This window comes from Oikopleura dioica, chromosome PAR, assembly GCF_907165135.1.
Source record: "Oikopleura dioica chromosome PAR, OKI2018_I68_1.0, whole genome shotgun sequence".
Taxonomy (NCBI): domain Eukaryota; kingdom Metazoa; phylum Chordata; class Appendicularia; order Copelata; family Oikopleuridae; genus Oikopleura; species Oikopleura dioica.
This window is the reverse complement of record NC_137293.1, coordinates 16,681,986-16,703,559: the sequence shown is the minus strand read 5'-3', so window position 1 is coordinate 16,703,559 and position 21,574 is coordinate 16,681,986. Positions and strand designations below refer to the sequence as shown.

Below are 21,574 nucleotides of genomic sequence, written 5' to 3'. Positions count from 1 at the left end.
CGAAATTTTGATAAATTTCAAATTGACTTTTCTTTATTTCAAACACAGAAATCAAAGCTAGTCAGCATAATGTGAGGCCTTGTGGCGATCGCATAGTTTCCAGGTCGCATGGAAATAGTTCTAGTGTCAATAATCTCCTCATTTATGATCAGATCGTTTTCCAGCGAAAGTCTCCGTGTTGTATATGTATTTTCTTGTGTTCCGTCTTGTTCGTCGACGAGATAAACGAAATTGCCGATATTGATGGCAGAACCGTATCCATAAATCTACGAAGAAATAAAACAAAAAAATTTTGAAGATAGTAGCTCACAGTTGATGATAATTGTCCAATATCCGTCCATTGATCGTCCTTGAGTCTCCAAATCGTATTTGACAAGAAACAAGAAGTCGAAGTGACAGGTTTTCGAGTGCACCCGCCAAATACAAGCATTGCCCCGCTATCAAGGCCCGTCAGAGAGTAGCCGTACACGGGACTTGAAGAAAAGTTTATCAAAGAAAAATAATAAAATTGTTTCTTACGTTGGATGATCCGGCATAGAAACCCACTCGTCCCCAGTGAAGAATTCCACCTTTTGAGCGCCATGGGCTGTGCTGCTACCGACAACTGTCGGCTTTCCATTGTAAAAAGCTAGCCCAGCGCTGTTGTGTTTAAACTCGGTCGAAGCCGTCAGTTGGAGTTGACTCAAACTGCTTTCGGGGTCGAAGATCTCACAAGCTCTGTGCAACTGGGGGCCCTCGTAACTTGCGGTCACATAATTGTAGTAGGGAAAACAAATCAAGCCTAAAAAAGACAAAAAATATGTGTTTTTAGAATTTAAGAGGGGCAAAATTTGGCCAGGAAATTAAGATTTCAGAAACATATAAATTATATATATATATGATATAATTTACCTTTTTTTCCATCTTCAATAGCAAGAACAGCGCTGTTGAAGGCGTGAAAATAGTTTGCTGTCGGTGGAATCAGTTGCCAATTGCAACCATTAAGCTTGGAGATCTAAGAAAAAAATATGGGTTCAAAATCCCCAAAATTAAAAATTACATTCTTATATTTGAAGCTGTAGAGCTCGTCGCGGATGATAACGGAATGCGCTCTTTCAGTTGAACTGCCAGTCAAAGTCGCGGATGTAGTTCTTGATCCATCGCCGGAGACGATAAAGGATTCGCTATTATACATAGGAATCACCAAAATATTGATGTTGGTGGAAGAAGGAGAAGAAGTTGTCGCTGGAGAAGTCGTTGTCTCTGTATCACAGGGAGTGATGTAAGGGAGGCCGTTTGGCTTGGTTTCGTCGATGCTATATTTTTGTTTTTTTTTTTACATAAAAAAGCACGTGTCCTTCATAATTCGACCATCTTTTTGATTGATCTTTTCGCAAAAAAAGAATTTGCATGTTTGAAAAACAATTTCCTTGTTTGTTCCCTTCGGACATTAAAAACATAGTTGCAGCTGTTTCCGTTGCAGACGCATTTGATCTTTTTGTTCGAGGTGAGCTTTGTTCCGTCGGGCTGAAAAATGGCAGTTTATCTAGTTTCTGCTGGAATTTTGAAGCACACCTGATTGCATTCTCTGAAGCATCCATTATTTTCCACTTCTAGTCCGTTCTCCGTATATCCTCTTTTACACCCATCAGCTTCAGTGTACGTCTTTGTATTCCAAATTCCCAAATCAGAAGGGTCACATCCTCTTTCAACACAATCTGGAAGGTCTTCCAGGGTGTCTAAATTGGACAAAATTTTCGGGTCTGGCCGCCCATTTTCCGGCCAATAATTTTTTTTCGGGTTTGATCCGGCCAAAATCCAATCCAATTCCAATTTAGCCCAATAATCCAATAATTTGCCAATTTTGAAGTTCCCCAATTTAGCCAGTTTTCCAATTATTTTCCGATTCCAATAAAAAAGCTGGATCCGATAAAAATCCGACAAAGTTTACTTCCCAAAAATATTTTCGATTTATATTATCTTATTTCTTCTCTAAGAAACTAAAAAAAGGACTTTAAAAATTGCTCTTTGGACCCAAAAGTGCATTTATCCAACTGATTGTAGTCATTATTCGGTTAAATTTAGGAGTATTTTTTGGTTAAAATTTGATTAAAACGGCTGATTCGGCTGGTTGCCCAACAATTTACCAGTATTCCAATTTATTTTGGCCGCCAATTTGCCCATTTTAGCCCCGATTTCCAATTTATTCCAACTATCCAATAATGCCCAATAATCCGAAATATCCAACAAAAACCGGGGCCAGATCCAACCAATTTCCGGCTATTTTCCAAAATAGGCCAATCCAACTATCCAATCCAATTTTGTCCGTCCAAATTAGACACCCTGGGTCTTCGACCAAGCTCCCGTCGCTGTAGCATTTGATGGTTCCGACTTGTTTTCGGTAGGCGGAGCATTTTACGAAATAGTCAGAGAAGGGGCCAGACTCGTGGACGAAAGTTTGAGCTCGTTTTCGGATCTTGCCTCTGTTGGTAAGGAGGTCAAGCCTGTTATACGGACGGAGACGAAGAGTCGAATTCGAGAGCAAATGCGAAATGTCACATTCTCAAAAGATTTAAACCTCTTTTTTATTTTCTCTATTTTCTTACCGACAGTCAGAGCCGCTGCCTGAGAAATTAAAAATCCCGACGAAAGTTTCATTTTTCTCTCTTTTTTCAGTTACTAAAATTTTTACCTTTTCGTAGACGCTCAGATGGCGCCCGAGAGCAAAATAGAAAGCTCATTACTAAAATAACTCTGTGGCCTGCAGCAGCTTATCACATTTCCATTCCACAGATCTCAGAAAAAAAAACCGCGAGAGAAAGTAACGTGAGCGCAGATGTGAAAAAAGCTGGTGAGTATTTATGCGCTCAGCAAATGTTGAACTACCATGAAGTTTAACTCTTTGGGGAGAAAGCCCTTGGCCCCATTCCCTCTATCCCGCGCAAATCAGTGACGGGGAAGTCTAGAAAATTTCTTGAACGCTTGCTTGGCTGTTTAGAAGAATCTCTAGATTCTGAAGAACAGAATCTGGAAAGTCCGAGCCAATGAGAGAGCTGACGATGGTTTGCGCGGCTTCAAGGAGGCTATCAAGGAGAGGGTTTTCGAAAGAAAATTGTCACGAACGGCTTTGGACGTCATTTACAAATCATCAAAAATCAAAAATTTGACGTTGAATTAGCTTTATTCACAGCAAAGAGACGTTAAATCTTGCAAAATCACCAAAACCAGCTTCTCTTTTGTATTTGATAGATTGTCGCCTTCCATCCGCCTCACTTTCGATTTCTTGATGATTCCTCTCTTCCCCGGTTACACGATCAATTTGTTGCGCGACAGTTTTGAATCCTCTGCCGCCTTCGGAGAGAAACTTTTAAAATATCGGAATTTTTATTTTTACCTTTGCTCCATATTGAGGCGGAGCTGAGAATTGTAGTTCGATTCAGAATTGATTTTTAAGTACTTCCTGCGTATAAAACTTGATAAACATCGTCATAAATTATGACTCACAATTGACTATTTATATAAAAAATTTATTTTAACAAGCATGAACAGACCAGTGAAATTTGGCGACTGTCCGGTATTCAAATGTGACAAAATTTACAACAGATTTTGGTTTTCAAATCCGGCGGCTAGTTTTAGCATTCTCCGACGAGTTTGCTTGTCCCGTCTTCGCAGCACTGGTGCGTGGCGGCGTGGAAGATGTGTCGGTTTAGTCCAAAGCCGCAACACTGTGGGCCGGAGGATGAATTTCCGGAGCTCGATCCGCCAACGCTCGATGATGATTTACCGGAGTCAGTGGCGAGATTGGCGACCGGTGGGAGATCGGGTTCGTTGGCGGGGTTGCCGCACTCGGCTTCGCGGTCGAAGCCGTTTAGGATGTGAAATTTGGCACTCCATTGATCTGCCGCCTTAATTTTTGTTGAGTCTTTGGGAGAATCTTGCTTCAACTTACGGAAAGCAAGCTTCGAGCGAATAGCATATCCAGTCTGCAGACATCACCGGCGCAGGTGCCTTCTTCGTCGACTGAAAGAGAATTTAGCTGAATGTTGATGGAAAAAGGAACATACCACAAACAGGAACATCGTCTTGCAATTCCCAGTTGTAAGGTGTTGTGGAAGCGCATTCTTTGCCGTGGTCAACTTTCAAACAGTTGTAGCTAAAATTTGATGATAATTTTCTCGAAATATGAAATTCCAAACTGTACCTTTTGTGAAGATCATGGCAGAGATGATCAATTCCGTCAACTGGGATTCCAACACCGAGCCAGTTCGAGTCTGGTTGACCGATTTGGCTGGGCGAGCAGTAGCAGCCGTAGTTGATGAATTTCTCCTCTCCTTTGACTTTGTTCTTTTTGCCACGGGCGGAGAGGGAGTCATTGTCGTTGACTTCACTGATGCTGCCGCCGTAGAGCTCGAAGAACGCGGCTTGGAGGACAGTCTTGCCAGCGAAAAGAGCAGCTGAGACGTCGGCCTTGCTGACTGGAGCGGAGCCGCTGTCGATTGCGGAGTACATTCCGATTGCGGTGTTGAAGAGCGTGTCTGCGCTGACATCGATGTCTTGGGAGACTTGACTGCCTTTGACGAGGGAAAGCTGGTTTGCCATTGAGTTGAGGTTTTCCAGATCTGTTGCAAATTTATCCTGAGCGAGGGCGACTTTGAGAATTGATGCGAAAAGGCTAAAGGTTTTCATCTTTTTCAGGCGAAATATCTTTTTTATGTGTATAAAATTATCTCGTGAAAATGATTGATGCAAATGCTCGAGTTTGCGATGATTTTATTGCCCTGCTGCAGCTGCTTTTTCTGCGATAAATGGAGAAAAACAAGACTTGTGGAGATAAAGAACATCGGGTTTCTTTTCTGCCAGGAAATTGGATAAACATGTGTTTATTTGCGCGAACGACAGAAATTAGTTGAATCATCGTCGGTTCTTTGAATCAAGAGACAAAGTAGAAATTAGAACGGAGCGGAGAACTACTGGTTAGAGGAGAAACTACAAGTTGAAAATTTTGAAAATGGATTTATTCTGCTTTTTTGGTTCTTCTTCTTGGAGATGATGGAGACGCAGCGCTAGAAGTAGATTCGCCAGGACATTTGGCGTCAGAATCTGAATAAAGTTTTATTTTTTCCGTATCACGGAAGAAGAAGAAATTTGAAGAGTTCTCTTCCTTGATTTCAATTGAATTTTGTCATTTTTCGAACTAACCAGACGAAGATTTTCCAGAGACTGGGCAAGTCCCGCCCGAACTTCCGGCTGGAGGAGGATTGATGTATTTCCCGACATAAGGCTCGATCGCTGCGTAAATTGGCTTCAAAATCGGGCCAAGCACTGGCGCGAGAACTGGATCGAGATATTTTGCCAGGTAGTTTTTGTAGAGCCAGATCAGGGCGGGGATGATAATGCACGGAACGCAAACCATGTTTTCTACAAAATGAAAAAGGAGTAAATTGTCTATCCGTCGAGTTTTTATTGTTTGAGTTCAGTTTCATTTTCGAGAAAGGGGGCTCCACAAAGAGCGCCAGAAAAACTGGTTTAGCTTTTTGCTTCATAAGCTCGAAAAATCAACAAACTATCGGTCAGTGAATAAATAAATTAACAGTTTTTAGCTCAAATCGGCAATGCTGGATTCAATAGCCTTCGCGATCTTCTGAAATTTCTGCCTGGAATCAACTAGTCCGTCGCCTTTGAGTTTCGAGTGCACGAGCTCTTCATTTACGAAGACTTCGAACTCTCCCGTTTTTCCAGACGCTGGGTTTGTTTTGAAATAGATCTTGTCAGTTTGATCGTCGAATTCTTCTTGAATCGCCCAGACGACTGATTGAGCTTTGGGGAGGTAGGATCAGGAGGAGCAGAAGTCCAAGCGAACACAGACTCGACTGGGCTTAACCGATTTTGCTGGATCTCCAAGAGCAAGGCGACCGACTGCGAATGCCCCGCCAGCAGCGGCTACTGTGCCTGCCGCGTATTTTAAATACTGCGACATACAGTAGTTCTAAGCGAGAAAAATATGAAGGACGGTTTTTTGAATAGAATAAATAAGCTTTTATTCGTGGCATCGCAAGAAGTACTTTTTGAAGTTGTGCAGTTTTTGAACAAGTGCAGGGAATAGAAAAATTGTCAGCAAGGCATGTAAAGTTGAAAATTGATAAAGAAGAATTTGTGATAAGAAAAAACGGATAATTATTCAACGAGGCTCCAGGCAATTTCCGCCATTTCGAAGTATTTCGCCGCCTGTTTTCCTTTCATCGCGCAGGTGGCTTCTTCCGCCGCCCATTCGAACGTCTCTGCGGCTTCGGTGGGATTGGCCTCGAGTCCGTGGCCCCCTTCTTGGAGCATGGATGCTTTTTCTTCCATGAGTTTGTAAACAGCAACACCTATTTCAGTCCTCGAATCGATCAGTTGAGTCAAGAGTGTGCAAGCCTTTTCCCAGTTCTTTTCCACTCCTTCGGGAAGACCATCGCCAGTTCGATAAGCATTTGCGATAAGAAAAGTCGAGTAAGAATCGCCCAGAGCAGAAGCTTTTTCAAGATATTTGAATCCTTCATTTCGATCGGGCTCGACCACGATTTCTTCAAGAATATCCGTTTGGATTCCGAGCAATTTCTTCGCATAAATCGTCAATGCTTCTAAATGACCAGCATCGGCCGCGATTATCAGGTGGAAAATAGACGCTTCGTTTGAAAATTCAATTCTTTCTTGACAATAAAGCTGGCAGATGGCGTAGTGGATTTCAACTAGAATTTCTTCTTTGGAAACTTTTGGTGATAGCGAAATCACTTCTTCTTCGATAGTTTTCAACGAGAGCGAGCCGCAGGCACCAGAATCATCCGAAATTTGAGAGCAAGCTGAGATATGACGAATTCGAGGATCGATAGGCTCTTCCGAGAGTGATTCTAGCCCAGAATCGTGTCTTGAAGAAGTTCTGCTTTCGAACCTTTTTCGCTTCTGAGTTTCGACTTTTGTCAATGAAGCGAGAGTGGATTTTACAGCTTGGTGAAGCTGGGAGCCTGCTTCTTCGGACTCGTGTTTTTCGAACTTGGGCAAATTGAAGAAATCGCAAAGGGAAGAGCAAGTATGCGAGAGGAGAAAGAGCGCCATTCCTCGAACACCGAGATTTCCGTCTCCGTAGTCGAGGCCATTCGCGGAGTGGATTTGTGGATCGGTCCAAAGGTCATTTACGCCCTGGATGTCGATAATCATCTTCTCTCTTCAAATTGCGCTCATTAGCAAGTTCAGAGTAAGCCGCTAATCTACCTGTTGGAGACTTCGAATGAAAAGTGCGAAAATGTTTGTGGCGTCATTCGATCATTTCCGATGAAGCCAGAGTTCGAGTTGTATTTCACGTATTTTCCGTCGATGAAATTTTCCATTTGAAAGAAGGGAGCATCATCCCGATCTTTAGATATCATCAGTCAAGGTGAAAAAAAGAAGGAGTTACCGATGAGCTGGACGATGCAAATCTGCATGACGTCGATTTTCTTTGGCGGGTTTCGACGATTGTACTCGTTCGCCCAGAGCTTGGCTTCCATTTGAAGCGTGATGTCTTCGAAAAGAACGGATTTCTCGACCTCCTCGATGTATTTTTTCAAAACAACATTTGAGGCATACTTCCAGTCGGCTTTCAGAGAAAAGTTCCCGAGCTTTTGAGCTCTGTAGCATTCTCGCATCGCACCTAAAAACGATCATCTCTCATTTTTTGGGTAAATTCGAGTACCATTTGCAAAAGGACTTTTTTGTATTCGAAGTTTGATTTTATCTTCCGACCATTTTCGCCCATCGAATCGAAGTCGTTTGGCAACTTCAACTGGTTCATCTCCGACGATCTTTGACCAGTCGGTTTTCAGCGATTCATCCAAGCCTCGATCAGCGGCTAGTTTCCAGAGTTTGGCATTGCGCTTTTTAGAATCTAAAGATAATTAAGTAGGGGAATTCGATAAATGAAAAGAATCGAAAAGTACGTAATCATCCGTAAAAAAGAATCAGCTGATCAAAAAGAGTAGATGCCAATTTCGGTCTACTTGTTTTACTGCTTTTCTAATTAATCTTACCACGTACCGATATTACTTCCTAGAAAAAAGTCAGCTCCGAAAATGCCTGTTTTAATCATTCACCTTGAATTTTTCTTGTATTTTCCATCATAGCAAAATGAACGACAGAAGCACTTCTATGCTGTTTTTTGCCATTTTCCTCTTCTCCCAGAGAAATTCCCTCATCGCCCACAGGATCGTTAGCACCTTTATCTTCTGGTATTCCTTCGAGAATATCGTCAAAAAGGCTGGGGCAGACTTCGTCCATCTCTTCAAAAAAAGGAGGCTGTTAAACTTTTTATAGCTAAAAGTTTGTTATTGCACTCAGGCAAGGATAAATATATCCCCACTTGCCGAATTCGACACGTGACTGTAAGTGTAAGTAGCAAAGGTCGTCAACTGTCGAAATAGATATTAGAACTACAGTAAGTACAGAGGGGTTGACGCAGTACATGTCAAAGGTTAACTCGAGTTTTCAGTGATTTCTAAATCTGGAAATGTAGAATGGCCAAAAATGTCGAACTGAAGGAATTTGCGTTGCAGTTTTTACGAGAAAAACATGATCTTGAGACCGAGGATAATGCAGGCTAGGGAAACATAAGGAGATAGTCGTTCGCCGACTCGGGCGAATTTCCAGAAGATGCCGAGGAAGCCAGTTTTATGCTTGTCCAAAAGGCTGGGGAAAAAAGAGCGGATGTAAGCGCAGGTGCAGATTGACAGCAAAATAAGAGTAACCATACTCTAAAAAATTCAATAAATAAATGCCAACCCTTTTCGGTTTTTACCTCGAAATTGAAAATTGCCACCATTTTCACTAATTTCTATCGATTTCAATTATCAAATTCTAAAACGAAAAAATAAGCGTCAGATTTTCTTTTGAGTCGGTTGGGTGGGCGGAGCTAGAATCGCTCCGAAATAAAACAATACGAAAGAAAGATAATTTATTCTGCTTTCAATCCAGATCTTTTTACATGTATCCAGCAATTATCATAATGAGATTTAGTCCTGAACTTCTCCGTCTTCGCCGTCTTCTTCCATTTCAGCTGTCGTGTCGAATTCATCGCCACTTTCTTCTTTCTTCTCCTGTTCTTCATCACTTTCCCTAACTTCTACTACTTCTCCTTCATCGTCGGATATCACCATCGATTCATCAACAATCTCTACCGGTTCTTTTTTGACGGGTTCTTTCTTTGATGCATCTTTTCTTGGTGTCTTCTTTAGCGTTTTCTTTAGCTTCTTGTACGCGCCAGTCTCACAAAGAATTTCAAAAAGAAAGACCCATCGAGCAACTCTTCAAAATTCACTGAAAAGAGCTGTTTCTCTTTCGGTTTTGAAATTCTTTCCTTGGTCGGCTCAACTTGGTAAGCATCGTGGGCGAATGCAACAACGCCAGTTTGCCACTTATTTCTTCTTGGCAGCCCTTTTTCAGTGACTCCTTCTTCTTCCTCTTCTGGCTCTTCCTTTTTGACCCATCCAGGTTGGAACAGCTCATCTACATCTTCGAATTCTTCCTCTTCTTCCAGCTCCAGTTTCGGCTAAAACATTTGAGGAAAGGGTATAAGAGAAGATGAACTCACAACTTTGGAAGGATTGGAACTATTGGAATCATCCGACGCAGCTCGTTTTCGTTGAATTCTTTCGCATCTGTTTGCTTGCAAATAATAGTCGATGAAGTTTTTCTTTGACTGGGTTTTGTTCCACTTTGGCTTTGACGGATCCTTGACTCCCTTTGGCACTGAATTTTCGTTAAGAAAAAGCGGAAAGGGAAGAGCTCACTTGGCATATTGAAGCCCGGGTATTCAATGATCTTCGACACGTCAAGACCGACGAGTTCTGTTTTCTTGCTTTCGTCCTCCGAATCTGATGATTCATCGCCATCGCCAAGTTGCGGGTTCAGCTCGTTGATTTGCCCTTCTTCGTTTACGCTCACTGTTGCTTTTCGAACCTCTGCTACTGCGAGCCATCCTGGCGGGTAACCTTAAATTTCGGTGAAAAAACGCATTAGGAAGGGGTCATTCTACCTTCTACTCGCATGACTGGGATCCAAGGCGGTAACTGATCTTTTTTCAAATCCATTGCTTCCTTCAATTCATCGGAAATCACCCCTGGCTTGAAGGAAGAAAATCTCTTGTTGTTCGTATGACCCGCTCCCACTTCAAAGAGTCTTGCTTTCGTCCCCGCTCGTTTAGGAGTGTTTCCAACTGCCTTTTGAAACTCTTGCTTTCGCTTGTTGATTTCTTCGGGGTTCTTTTCCTCGGGACAGTTGGCGATTCCGTGCTGGTCGGAGCCACAGTTGAAGCAGACGTTGAAAATCTTGTTCTTCTGCTTCTCCAGCTTGGCAGTGTCGTCTTCTATGTTTTCAGTGAGCATGTCTTTGTACAACGTCTCGTAGCTTGGAATTATCCAGTTGGAGGACTCGGGATTGGAGTTCTTGTCCAGAGGCTCGCCAATTCTGTCCAAAATGTGGCCATCAGGAAAGATGTGCACACTCTGCATGACCACAAACTCGTCATAATCCTCCCCTCGGCTTGGTAAGCAAACTGCTGATTTTTGCCGGGGGTAAGCTTCAAGATCGTCTTTTCGGGAGGCTTCTTTTTCGAGGAGAAAATCCGTGATGAGCTTTATCAGGTCGTTTTTGTAGTAACGCGAAAGCTGGTTGTGGAAGAAATTGATTTGGCAAAGTGGACCGTCGTCTTGATCTAGGAAAGAGTGATCAGCTTCGGAACTCATCAGGGGAATGTCTTACCTTTAATTGGTTTTGAAGGCGTAAGAATTCCGACAATGCGTTTCAATTTTTCGTTTTCAAGCTCCAACTCGTATAGCTTGTCCTTGTTCGTTTTCTGCGGCAGCTCCTTATACGCCTCCTCGATCGTTGGCGCTTTATCTAAATCGAGATAATACGCGCTCTGGGAAAAAACTGACTTACTGGAGTTCCAGCCTTCATTGTCAAATGCTGTGAAAAGTGCTTCTGATCCGAATGACATGATTGCTTTTTTACTGCGAAATCAATTGAAACAACACTGCTGAAAAAGAAAGAGTAAAGACAAGGGTTGATATAAATACGATATTTATTATTATTAATATTGCACTAACATTCGTCAGAAAAAGGAGTTGTGAAAGAGTTGCTTTTTCTTGAATGATTTTGTTCGTTTGGGAATAACTCTGATTATTTGATATGTGAAAAGAAAAAATAACAGAAATAAAACAACAGCATCTTGATCGTCAGATTGTCTTGAATCGACACTGGCTCGAAAGACTCTTATACAGAAAATTGAAAATTGAAAGTTGAAAAGTCTTAGTTTTGAAAACTCACAATGTTTCATTTTGTGAACTAGCGGTACTTTTTTCTTTTGAACAGGGAAAAATAAAAGCTTCGAGACGCTAACTCGTCTCGGATTTGTGCGTTTTATAGTGACAGGTTCTGAAGCTTGAGCTACTGGTCAACTGGGATAGTGAGTTTTACTTTTTGGCTGGGATAGAATAAAGGTAGACGGCACCGATGACGAGGGAGGCACCGAACGTGAACATGAGGGTGATGCTGTAATCGAAAAGGAAAACGGAGAGGATCGAAGAAAGGACGATCGAAAGGGAGGTGGCGAAACCCTTGAGGATGTTGTCGGCGTACTTGATAACCATGGCGACCAGAAGACCTCCGCAAGCCTAAAAATCAGCTTTTGGAAACAATTTTCTTGATTGAAAAACGCACCTGATTGGCAACAACACACCAGACGAGCTTATTGTATCCGAAGAAGAATCCTTTCTCCTGAATCTCAGCTCCGTCCTTCAAATAAGCGGCGATGAAGGCGATGATGGAGCCGAAAATTCCAAGCTGAACATTTCGGAGCCATACGGAAGCTTTTGATCCTTTGAGCACTTTTTCGAAGTAGACACCTGCGAAACCGGAGAAGGTACACGCCAGAATGACGGACATGAATCCAATGAAGGGGCTCTAGAATGAGGAAGAGGGAGTTAGACTATTGAAACGACAACTTTAACTGCACCTGTCCTTCAGTGCTGTTCGAGCTACCGATATTTTGAACTTGGACGATGGCGATTCCGGCAAAGAGGATCAAAAGCGAGAGCCACTGAGTTCTGATGAGACTTCGGCCAAGCATGGTAATCGAGAACATGGCGGTGGTGAGAATTTTGAGTTGATAAGAGACCTGAATAAAATTGACAGTTGACGACAGCGCGAATTTGCGCGAAGCACCTGGAAGACGGCGGCGGGGAGGTTGGAAATTGAAACATACAGGAGGTTGTTTTGGACGGTGTAGATGAAGGCGGGGACGGCGACTTTGAGGGTTTCCATCGGTTTGTCGAAGATTTCTTCTTTGATGTGGCCGGTCCAGTTTCGGATGTTCCAGCCGAACGAGTGGAGGATGATGATCAGACAAACGAGCACTGGAAAATGGTATTAAAAATACTCCAAACCCTCTTCTTTTTACCTTTTGTAATTTCGGCCATGCAGACAGCAGAAGTAGACAAGAACATATCCCCAGTCTGAGTTCTAGCAGCGCGCATCGTCAACGCCAGGGAAGCATTTTGCACGACGAGAAGAATCAACGAGACGTATTTCATGTTCAAGCCGGCCACAGTTGGCTAATTGGAAAAAAGACGTTAGCGTTGAAAAAATGAAAGAAGTAGGGTATTACGTTACTTGGTCTAATCACATGCGGATCTGCAATATTGAGTAAAGGCTGCTTTTGATTTGAGTACATTTGAATATTGGCCATTTTGTCTTCCTCACTTGGCTGCGAAAAAATATTCTTTAGGGTTAGGTTTAATGCTACTCTTTTGTTAGTGTTTTTTCTCTTTTAAAATTTCGATTTTCAGTGAGTTTGATAAATGACTAATACAGTGACAGCGTATTTACATTTCTAATTGAAGAGTTAAAGAAAGAACGAAGCAAACTAAAATTGACTCCAGGATCTATTTTAGACACTCTTTTCTTTTCCAACTGTCATTTTTCTTCAGTTCAATTTTCCAGTTGAATCAGAATCTGCCCGCCTTTCCTGATTACTGAAACCTGCTTTGACTAAATTTGAAGCTGGCAAAACTGCTTGAAAAATGACCGATAAAGATTGCTCTACTGTATATTCTAGAGAAAGTGAATATACCCGACGTTACCTCCGTTTTTTTATCAACGCTTTCGATATCTACCTTCTTATGGTCCGCCATTTTCGATCACGCAACCGATTCCTTTCTCTAAATTAAATATCGTTTTTATCAGTCTCTCGCAACGCGCTTGCATATTGATATTCCGCCGACGGTTTGATATTTTCGCCGTCGAATATCGCCTCACGGCCAGGCCAAAAACCAAAACTAGCGCTCATTATTTTCCAGCTTTCTTTTCAAATCAACGCATCTGACGTTTCTCGTAAAAACAACTCCAACAAAGCTTCGAAAACGGCTCTTTTTGGAATAATAAATCTCGCTGCCCGCTTTTCATTTTTTTAATAATGCGACCAAAGGCAACCAAGCCTGGTAATAATAAGAGTTGACTGCCCTTAGGCGGGCGGTGAACAATTCTTGTAGCGATCAAGTGGATTTCAAGTCATTGAATTCTAGGCTCAGAAACTTGAGTCGGGATCCTGAAAGACCTGAAGAAATAGCCCAGTAGCGGCTTTGACAAAACAAACTTGACAACCAATATTTATATCCTTTACTTTTTCGCAGCTCTACTTTTTAAAAGCCGCTACGCAGCTAAATATTCTAGATCTTTCAAAACCCTGACTTATTTATTCGATAAATTTTGCCTTGCCAAAACAGATGTTTTTTTCTTCAACCATGAGATTTTTTTCACAACTTTATTCATTCAAAAGGAAACACAGGGAGACACTTAGAACTTCAAGTTGTGGGGGTATTGTCCGCGGGAAAGGCCGAACTGCGCCTGGAGGTATCCCTTGAGGTAGGGAGTGGCGGCGATGGGGGCGAGGAGAGCGGCATCGATGCTCTTCTGGTCAGCCTTTCGCTGCTCGGAGGCGGAGTACTTCTCCTGTGTCTTCTCGAAGATGCCCTCCTCGGTCTTCTTGGCGGCCTTGGTTCGCTTGAAGTAGGCGTCGTTGACGTGCTCGGGGACGGCGATGTTGGAGACATCGACCTTGGCGGAGGTTGCGATGACCTGGGAAGCGATGGCTCGTCGGAGTGGGACTCCGTTGACCTAAGAAAAGCGGGTTAAAAGGGATTGAAAATTTGACTCTAGAAATTGACACCCATCTTCATTTGATAGAAAACTCGACAAGCCGCTTGCAGCTTCAAGTTCTTAAAATTGATATCAAGGAAGAGTACCTTGTAAGGTCCGGTGACGAGGAGAAGTCCAGACTCGAGCTGCTTCAAGAAAACGACTCGCTTGCCTCGGTGGACACCGGTGAGGAGGATGAGGACGGATCCTGGGACGATGGAGGATCGGAGGCTGTGCTGGTGGGCGGAGAAGGTCTTCTGGCCGTGTCCGACGAGCTTCTTTCGGATGGAAAGAGTTGGGTAGTACTTGGGCTCTCGTCGAGCGACGACCTACACATTCATCTTTGAGAGCTAGAATTCAAGGAGGTGCGTATCTGCACTCTTGTGCTGTTAGCCAATCAAATACAGATCAGGCCAAGGGAACACTTGGTAGAGATTCAATACGACTGTCAGGAAGAAACTCGATGATTTACCTTTCGGGTGCCGCCGTTCTTGTCACCGCCGACGGTCTTGGTGGAGACGAAGGCAGCCTTCTTGGCCTCGACCTTGGTCACTGGCTTGGTTCGCTTGTGCTGGGCTCGTCGAGAATACATCTTCGATCGAGAGTACTTGGCGACGCCATTGACGGTGCTGTTGCGGGCCATTTCGGGTTAAAGTCCGTAAACAAAAAGTCTGAATAGGGAAAGGTCAGAAGCCGTGATTTTCTCGCCCGTTAGGGACCAATCTGAAGTGTTGCTTGTTTGGCGAACAAGACGAGACAGAACAGAGAGAGACGATTTAACGGTAAGATTTCTGGTATCGGGCTCGGGCGCCTGGACCGCCGAACTTCTTCGATTCCTTTCGTCGAGGATCGGAGACGAGGAGCGATCGGTCGTAAGAGATGAGGAGATCCTAAAGGTTAAAATGCGCTAGTAACGTTTGTTTTCTCGGAAACGAGGTTGTCACTTGCTGTAGCTTTGGAAAGAAAAGGGGCGATCATCATGCGAAGGGCGCAAAGCACTCAACTTCTTCAAAACGAAGAAAAGCTGTCAAGGGGTTCCCCAAATCCCTTCCGTGCCTACGCCCTTCGCACTCGAGCCCTATCAGAAGGTCTTTCCAAGATTGTTGTCACAAAGATAACTTTTGTCCTGTTTCATTTCGTTTGATCCGACATAAAAGCCGCAAGCGCCTTCTCGATTTCTTGATCAAATAAAATGAAACAAGATAATTGTTATCCTTCTGATAAAAATTTAAGAAAGAATTTCCGGTCCATTCCAAAAGCTGAAAATCCGTGACAAAGCTCACTGACTGGGGCAACAAGTAACCCTCTAACTGGAGTCTCCGCCTCGACAAACCTTGATCTCTTGTTTCGATTGTTCGTCGACGTACTTTTGGTAGTAAGCGACGACGGCTCGGGCGACGGCCTGTCGGATGGCGTAGACCTGGGCGACTCGACCACCACCCTTCACTCGAACTCGGATGTCAATACCAGCAAATCGTTCTAAAAGAGAGATTCTAGATGAAGTACAATTTATAAATAAAAATTTGAAAAAAAGGAGGAAGAAACTTACCCTTGCCGATGATGAGAGCAGGCTCCTGGAGTTTGAACTGGAGAGCTCGTGGCTCGATGAGGTCGAGTGGCTTTCCATTGACCTTGATGAGTCCCTGGCCGGCCTTGCAGTGGGCGACGGCGATGGCGGTCTTCTTTCGGCCGTAGACCTGGACGCACTGGGCATCGGCTCGTGGAGCAGACATTTTTTGATGATCCGGTTTCTGAATTCAAGCGTTTTTAGTCTCTTTCAGGAAAAATTTTCAAAAGCGCAGGAACTAAGATTAGAAAGGAAAGGATTCTTCATGAAGATCTCAAGCTTTTTCAGTTTTTGCGTAAAATCTCTGGATTCAGTAAAAAATTAGAGTTTTTCGGAGAATAGGAATGAGCGCGGCCGAAGACTGGCGGATCACGCGAGCGCCCACGCTAATTCGCAGCGCTGGCCAATCGCGAGCGCGCTGATCGTAAATTCTCTTGAGCTGAAGCGCGTTTGATTCAACAATCAAGGTCGATTTTTGATGAACTTTTGGAATTTATTGATAATTTACAAAATTGATAAAGAGGCTTAGGCGCGGAAGGATAAATAAATAACACGTAAAGCGAGTGAAAAGCCGCCGAGAATGTACAGTAAGACGACGTAAAATTCGATGCCGTCGTTGGCCATGATATTGTATAAAATCGGCATCTCGAAGTTTTCCAGCGATAAGCTTTGCTTTCAAAAGTTGAAACAAAATTGACTTTTCTTACATTTTCAATCGGAGATTCTCAAAATCAGAAGTCGTCATTTTCTTCATTCTTTCATTTTCATCAACTTTTCCTTTTCGGATTCCTTCAAATCTTTCGACATGAGAAGATCTCTCGCTTTCTGATATCTCTCCAAATCCTGTTTTTCCCTTTTCGTCGGAACCTTCGCCGCGAAATCCTTCATAATTTCTCCCAATTCGTAAATTCCGTAAAAAATCAAAATCCATCCAATAAACTCCAAGCTCCTCTGTTTTCTCGTGCTTTGATAAACCGGTAGTCCAGGAACAAGAGGCCCGACATTGGGAGCGATCCGATCTGGCGTGTTCCAGCCGTACTTTTCTGCGCGTTTCTGCATGTATTTAGGAAGAGCTTTGAGGTCTGTTACTTCTCGGCGTTTTGTGAGGGAACTGATCTCCAACTGGTCCTTTTTGTTTGCGACTTTGAAATGGTTACCAATTGATTTTTCTTGTTCAAAGGTTGATGAACATTTTAGGAGGCAAATGCGAAGGGTTTACCGACAATTTAGGCCAGAATTCTGCTAGTAATCACTGATTACTAATCAGTAATTTCCCGGATTCTTCTTCCTGACTGACTAAATTTTTAGTCTACTTTTCTTTTATTAGTCAAATTATCTTTAGTCAAAAACTGTTTGTCGTCAATACTCGAGAAGCCCCTTGCAGCTTCGAGATTTGATATTATAGCCGCGCGAAGCGCGGCTTTTTCAACCTCGAAGCCGCAAGCGGTTTCTCGAGTATTCGCGACAAAGAGTTTTTGACTAAAAGTAATTTGACTAATTAAAAGAAGACTAAAAACTTAGTCAGTCAGAGACAAAAATCGCGATAGAATTGTAACCCTAACCTGGATTGAGACCTGCCAAAGGAGAGTGTTTATTCGCCCTAATCAAAGTGGTCCTCAGCATTTTTGAGTCTGAAGACAACGATGATTTTTTGTGTGTCATTTCATTTGTACGTTTTTTATTATTGTATGTAGATTTTGAAATAATTAGATTGCACTCTGTATTTTCATGGGAAGCAAGAAAGTTGTAAAGAAATAGTGAAACTGAACGAATATTTGAAATATTGGGACGTGAACAAAATACACTCTTTTACTGTAATAAGTAATAATGAGCAAGTCAACCTGTGCAGAAAACCTGAGTCAGGATCTTGAAAATCTACAAAGTTTCCATTCCAGATTTCAGGCCCTGACTCAGGTTTTATACACAGGTTGCTGAGCCCAGAACAGAAGCGACTACAGTAATTGAGTTAAATTAAATGGTAAGTTGGGATTATTGTTTTGTTGTTTGGGAGGGTCAGCTCGTGGTGGAAATAAATAAAAACTTAAAATGAAAGTGATCGAACATGCAGTTGCTTGAAGTGTAACTAAAGTGGAGCTTAGGCACGTATTTTTCTCAATAAGATAAGACTTGAAAGTATCGTTTGACTGGGTTTTTTGACAGGAGAGTGATCAGGTTGTTGAACAGAAAAATGGTACTAGAAACTAACTCTTGCTTCGCGAATAAATGCGAAACAGATTTCAAATAATAGTAAATAAGTAAATAAAGAAAATATTAAAGAAATCATGAAATTGTAAATTTTATAAGGTTTGTTAATTATATCTAGATTCTTTCCCCCTGTTTTTCGGGAGTAAGACTGTAACTTTGTGGGCTTGACTGAAACTAAAACAGCTGGGCAATTTATTTCTTCTCAGATCGCATGCCGAACTCAGTATCGTCGTCCTCGGTGATATCTCCGTATCGCCAGAGATTGAGGCGGTTCTTTCTAGCGCTCTCCTGGCTCTCGAGATATTTCTTGTGCAACTCGGTCAAATGGGCTGGCGATTTCTTGACAGTCGTGCAGAAGCCTTGAGAAAGGAGCATCTCGCCGATGTCTTCTCCCTTTTTGAGAAGAGTCACCTAAATTGGAAGGTTCTCTTCGTTGATTTCAGTTGGTTTTCAAACCTGGGAAGTGGATCCTTCTCGGAGGTTCTCGTCGTTGATCGAGAATTGTTCGGGAGACTCGAGCATTGAGATGAATTCGTTGAGAGCGATCGAGCAAGAGTCCTAAAAGAGCGAGTTTTACTCGATTTTCTACCAAAAGAAAGGTCTACCTCATCAGATGGCGGCTTGACCAAAGCAAGCTGGTACTCGTTCGCCTGGGCAGGAAGAACAGCGGTGGAAAACTGCGCAGGGAGCGATGCAAGCTTGGTCACATGAACAAGAGCTCGGTTACCGTAATCAATGAACGTAATCGTCGCCATTTCGGAGCCATCCCGGCTGATTTTCTCAACTTTTCCTCGATACCAAAGTCCATCCTCGGCAAAGATCGCTCCGCAGACGTCATTTCTCTTCGCTAAAAATCGCTAGCGTCAGCGAAATGTATGGAAACTATAAAGAATACCTTTGTAAGCTCCAGCGGTGGGAGGAGTTTCCGTAAAGTAAGCACGCATTTCGTCAGTGAGTTTTGAAAGTTTCTCCTGCTCGGAGACCATTTGGCCATAGAAGCAAAGGTTCGCCGTCACTTCTGTAATGACGATTTCTTTCGGGTCGACGGCGCGGGAGATGGCTTTGCTTTCGGTTTCAACTTTTAAAGAAATCATGAGCAAGCATTCGCAAAAAAACTTTTGGTACCTGGCGCAACTTCCTCAACTGGAGGAGTCCAGTCCTTCCAGAGGCCGAGTTTGGCAGACTGAGCTCGTTCCTGAGCGGCGAGAAGTTCATTGGCGTACTTGCCCTGCTGGCCAGAGTAGTGGACCTTCGAGAGACCCTGCTCGACCAATTTGATAGACACATTGACTCGGTCGACGAAGAGATATCCGACGAAGCCACCGACCTAAATATGGGAAATGGTCTGATGCTTATCAATGCTAAATCACCTTGTCCATGGTATCGACTTCAATGGTGACGTCTCGCTGAGTCAGAAGAGACTTGGTGAAAGCAAGGGCTTCCTCGCCGTATGGCTCAGCTGGCTCGATGACTCCATTTCCGACTGGCCGCGCACCTCGTGGGCATTGAATACCACCGATGAGGAAGGTGAGGAGACAAGTTTCTGAAGATAAATTTAGCTACGGGTAAAGTGTCAGACATTAAAGTGGAAATCAAAAGTCACTGGACGTTTTTTCTTGTCTAAAACGTGGCCATGAATCATTACAGCAGAGAATTCTATAGATTTTCAAATATTTTCAAGTCGTTTTTAGTCTGGCACGTGTTAACAAAACTTTTCCACTGGAACAGAGTATGAATGGACGAGTAATTTTACCTTTAGGGACGAAGAGTTTCAGTCGAGATCCACTGAAGACATGGTCGACGATAGCATCGTTTTTCTTTCCCTTGAGGAAGGTAAAGAACGATCGCGCCTTGTGCTGCTCCTGGGAGACGTCAGACACCTTCATTGGCTCGGGCACGCTCTTGGAGAAGCAACCCTTGCCGGCTTTTTCGGCCTTGGATTCGGCATCTCGGAGAGCGTCGTACTCGGAGGATCGGTTGTTGTCGTCGTGACGATGTCGGATAGGCATGGCGTATCCTTTGGCGACAAGGCCTTCTGCTACGTTTTGACCTTGGAATCGGACGGTGCAGCAGGTTCGCTCGGGGTAGACCTGGCCGGCTTCTTCCGATCGTGGTCGGATGTAATCGATGACGACGTCGACCTTTTTGTTGACGAGTTTCTTTCGAAGGAACTCTCTGGCTTCGAACATGTAGGGAACGGTGTAGAGGTAGGGCAGACCTCGTCCCTTTGGAGCAGTTTTTTTCGATACTCATCTTGTCGAACTTGCGCCTGACATCTTCCTGGAGATCGGTCGCTCGAACAGGTCGAACGGAAGCGAAGAAGATCGTCTTGTGAGTTCCAGCAGCGTCGACAGTAATCGAATCAGTGTTCTCGATCTTGATGACTTTTCCGCTGAAGGATCGCTCGCTCTCGGGAATGTTGGCGTCTGGAGCAATGAAGTTCTTCCAGATTCTCTTGTTGGCGAGTTTGGCGGCTTTTTCAGCGTTTCGATACTTGGCTGGGTCGCTGCTGAGCATGCCCATTGACCAGTCGACGCACTTGGCGTATCCTTCCTTGAGAAGAGCCTCGGCGATGTTTCCAGCGGGGTGATGGACGGTACCGACAAAGAGGGGCTCTTTCTGGGTATTGCCCATGTTGGGGGCGACGCCTTCAATAGTGATGCTAATGTCCTTGTTCAGAAGGCGCGATTCAACGAAAAACTTGGAGATATCGAAGTATTCTTCCTTTCCATTGGGTCCTCGCTCGCCAGGAGCTCGGATACCTGTCAAAGAAAGGGTGATATAAGTGTTCAACGTGGGAAGACAGATTCGCATCATCGAAGCGTTGAAAACATGCTCGAGGATGGCCGGGAGCTTCTTTTTGAGATTATTCGCCAAGAAAACGTCCGCATCGGTGACAGCAAATACGATGTTTTGTCGAGGAGAAGGTCGGTCAGTCGCCCATCGTCCAAGACCTTCTTGCTCGGCTTTTTCTTGAAGATCGAGGAGTTTCTGAAGCTCAGCAATTTCCTTCGTTCGCGGATCGTTGTCGATGTTCGCCTGGCTTTCTCCATCCTTGGCTTCGGCTTGAGCTTGTCGAGCAGCATGTTGCTCGACTTGCTTCTTGACGTTTTCGCGAAGCTTGCAGTTTCCGGAAGCGATGCTCCACTCTGTCAAGTTCTCGCCAGAATCGTCAGCGCCGAGGTAAACGACGCCATAGGACACGTTCCTATCGGCCATGTCCTGGACCTTGAAATAGACCTCTTTGCCGATGATCTTCTTTCGGAGGGTCTCTCGCGCGGTCCAAGCGTACTCGCCGTCTCCAGATGCTGGGATGGCATCGTTGCCTCTCTTGGCAAGCTTGCCAGCGTCGATGTTGGAGAAGATGATGGTTTTCTCAGCTGGAGGGCCGTTCTTTGGCTGACCACGGACGATGATATGGTCACCAGAGGTAACAGCCTTGACGACAGCGCGTCCACCAACCTTGAAATCAATAATTTGGGCAAGAAATTCATCATTTACTGAATCATCTCGATTCAATGAATGAATACCTTTGTTGCAGAAGCCATCTTTAGATCAATCACGAGTACGCACCGATTACTATGCAAACGACTGAAAAATTAAGCGTCAATCAAAGAAAGT

The 21,574-nt window shown here is 43.7% G+C and overlaps 11 protein-coding genes across 14 annotated transcripts in view; 1 reads left to right on the top strand and 10 right to left on the bottom strand.

Moving 5' to 3' along the window:
- LOC145705346 (stress-induced-phosphoprotein 1-like) overlaps positions 1-12,986 on the top strand; it is a 74,519-nt gene extending 61,533 nt beyond the window's left edge. The window contains exon 9 of the mRNA XM_081782808.1: positions 12,975-12,986. The gene's annotated coding sequence lies outside the window, so the exon portion shown is untranslated. The remainder of the gene's footprint in view (positions 1-12,974) is intronic.
- On the bottom strand, positions 35-2,636 carry LOC145705354 (uncharacterized). Its single transcript, XM_081782820.1, has 9 exons — positions 2,586-2,636; positions 2,320-2,541; positions 1,555-1,697; positions 1,411-1,506; positions 1,040-1,297; positions 892-994; positions 520-781; positions 311-473; positions 35-266 (listed from the first exon to the last, which is right to left on the bottom strand). Exons 5-9 carry the CDS (start codon positions 1,172-1,174, stop codon positions 39-41), a joined length of 891 nt encoding a protein of 296 aa, XP_081638946.1. The 5' UTR covers positions 1,175-1,297; positions 1,411-1,506; positions 1,555-1,697; positions 2,320-2,541; positions 2,586-2,636; the 3' UTR covers positions 35-38.
- LOC145705355 (uncharacterized) lies at positions 3,486-4,710 on the bottom strand. Its single transcript, XM_081782821.1, has 4 exons — positions 4,181-4,710; positions 4,044-4,132; positions 3,929-3,999; positions 3,486-3,884 (listed from the first exon to the last, which is right to left on the bottom strand). Exons 1-4 carry the CDS (start codon positions 4,663-4,665, stop codon positions 3,612-3,614), a joined length of 918 nt encoding a protein of 305 aa, XP_081638947.1. The 5' UTR covers positions 4,666-4,710; the 3' UTR covers positions 3,486-3,611.
- LOC145702997 (uncharacterized) lies at positions 4,844-5,418 on the bottom strand. Its single transcript, XM_081780299.1, has 2 exons — positions 5,179-5,418; positions 4,844-5,079 (listed from the first exon to the last, which is right to left on the bottom strand). The coding sequence occupies exons 1-2, from the start codon at positions 5,390-5,392 to the stop codon at positions 4,994-4,996; spliced, it is 300 nt and encodes a 99-aa protein (XP_081636425.1). The 5' UTR covers positions 5,393-5,418; the 3' UTR covers positions 4,844-4,993.
- LOC145702996 (eukaryotic elongation factor 2 kinase-like) lies at positions 5,427-8,268 on the bottom strand. Its single transcript, XM_081780297.1, has 5 exons — positions 8,085-8,268; positions 7,688-7,879; positions 7,412-7,645; positions 7,228-7,369; positions 5,427-7,180 (listed from the first exon to the last, which is right to left on the bottom strand). The coding sequence occupies exons 1-5, from the start codon at positions 8,266-8,268 to the stop codon at positions 6,154-6,156; spliced, it is 1,779 nt and encodes a 592-aa protein (XP_081636423.1). The 3' UTR covers positions 5,427-6,153.
- Positions 8,304-9,247, bottom strand: LOC145702495 (protein kish-A-like). Its single transcript, XM_081779728.1, has 2 exons — positions 8,786-9,247; positions 8,304-8,741 (listed from the first exon to the last, which is right to left on the bottom strand). Exons 1-2 carry the CDS (start codon positions 8,807-8,809, stop codon positions 8,547-8,549), a joined length of 219 nt encoding a protein of 72 aa, XP_081635854.1. The 5' UTR covers positions 8,810-9,247; the 3' UTR covers positions 8,304-8,546.
- On the bottom strand, positions 9,000-11,034 carry LOC145702142 (zinc finger CCHC domain-containing protein 8-like). Its single transcript, XM_081779350.1, has 7 exons — positions 10,927-11,034; positions 10,747-10,884; positions 10,022-10,699; positions 9,777-9,977; positions 9,578-9,735; positions 9,305-9,535; positions 9,000-9,251 (listed from the first exon to the last, which is right to left on the bottom strand). Exons 1-7 carry the CDS (start codon positions 10,982-10,984, stop codon positions 9,000-9,002), a joined length of 1,716 nt encoding a protein of 571 aa, XP_081635476.1. The 5' UTR covers positions 10,985-11,034.
- LOC145705352 (UDP-galactose translocator-like) lies at positions 11,052-13,226 on the bottom strand. Of its 4 annotated transcripts, none has more exons than XM_081782815.1 (7): positions 13,128-13,210; positions 12,653-12,751; positions 12,446-12,599; positions 12,211-12,401; positions 12,002-12,163; positions 11,707-11,949; positions 11,052-11,660 (listed from the first exon to the last, which is right to left on the bottom strand). In XM_081782815.1, exons 1-7 carry the CDS (start codon positions 13,176-13,178, stop codon positions 11,460-11,462), a joined length of 1,101 nt encoding a protein of 366 aa, XP_081638941.1. In that variant the 5' UTR covers positions 13,179-13,210; the 3' UTR covers positions 11,052-11,459. The 4 variants fall into 4 exon arrangements, with proteins under 4 accessions (XP_081638941.1, XP_081638942.1, XP_081638943.1 ...); XM_081782816.1 differs by having other exon boundaries at positions 13,161-13,207; XM_081782817.1 differs by lacking the exon at positions 12,653-12,751 and having other exon boundaries at positions 13,128-13,226.
- A 562-nt stretch (positions 13,227-13,788) lies between these two features.
- Positions 13,789-14,873, bottom strand: LOC145705502 (large ribosomal subunit protein eL6-like). The gene is made up of 3 exons (XM_081782985.1): positions 14,654-14,873; positions 14,289-14,510; positions 13,789-14,160 (listed from the first exon to the last, which is right to left on the bottom strand). The coding sequence occupies exons 1-3, from the start codon at positions 14,822-14,824 to the stop codon at positions 13,840-13,842; spliced, it is 714 nt and encodes a 237-aa protein (XP_081639111.1). The 5' UTR covers positions 14,825-14,873; the 3' UTR covers positions 13,789-13,839.
- A 4-nt stretch (positions 14,874-14,877) lies between these two features.
- LOC145705503 (small ribosomal subunit protein uS9-like) lies at positions 14,878-15,955 on the bottom strand. Its single transcript, XM_081782986.1, has 3 exons — positions 15,731-15,955; positions 15,515-15,660; positions 14,878-15,071 (listed from the first exon to the last, which is right to left on the bottom strand). The coding sequence occupies exons 1-3, from the start codon at positions 15,912-15,914 to the stop codon at positions 14,958-14,960; spliced, it is 444 nt and encodes a 147-aa protein (XP_081639112.1). The 5' UTR covers positions 15,915-15,955; the 3' UTR covers positions 14,878-14,957.
- Positions 15,956-16,264: 309 nt separating this feature from the next.
- On the bottom strand, positions 16,265-21,550 carry LOC145705798 (staphylococcal nuclease domain-containing protein 1-like). The gene is given in 11 exon segments (XM_081783290.1): positions 16,265-16,415; positions 16,521-16,890; positions 17,311-18,364; positions 18,410-18,511; positions 18,559-18,800; positions 18,849-19,031; positions 19,079-19,280; positions 19,324-19,496; positions 19,707-20,188; positions 20,190-21,415; positions 21,484-21,550. Coding segments are annotated over 9 exon segments (2,847 nt in total). The 5' UTR covers positions 21,502-21,550; the 3' UTR covers positions 16,265-16,415; positions 16,521-16,890; positions 17,311-18,145.
- Positions 21,551-21,574: the final 24 nt, after the last annotated feature.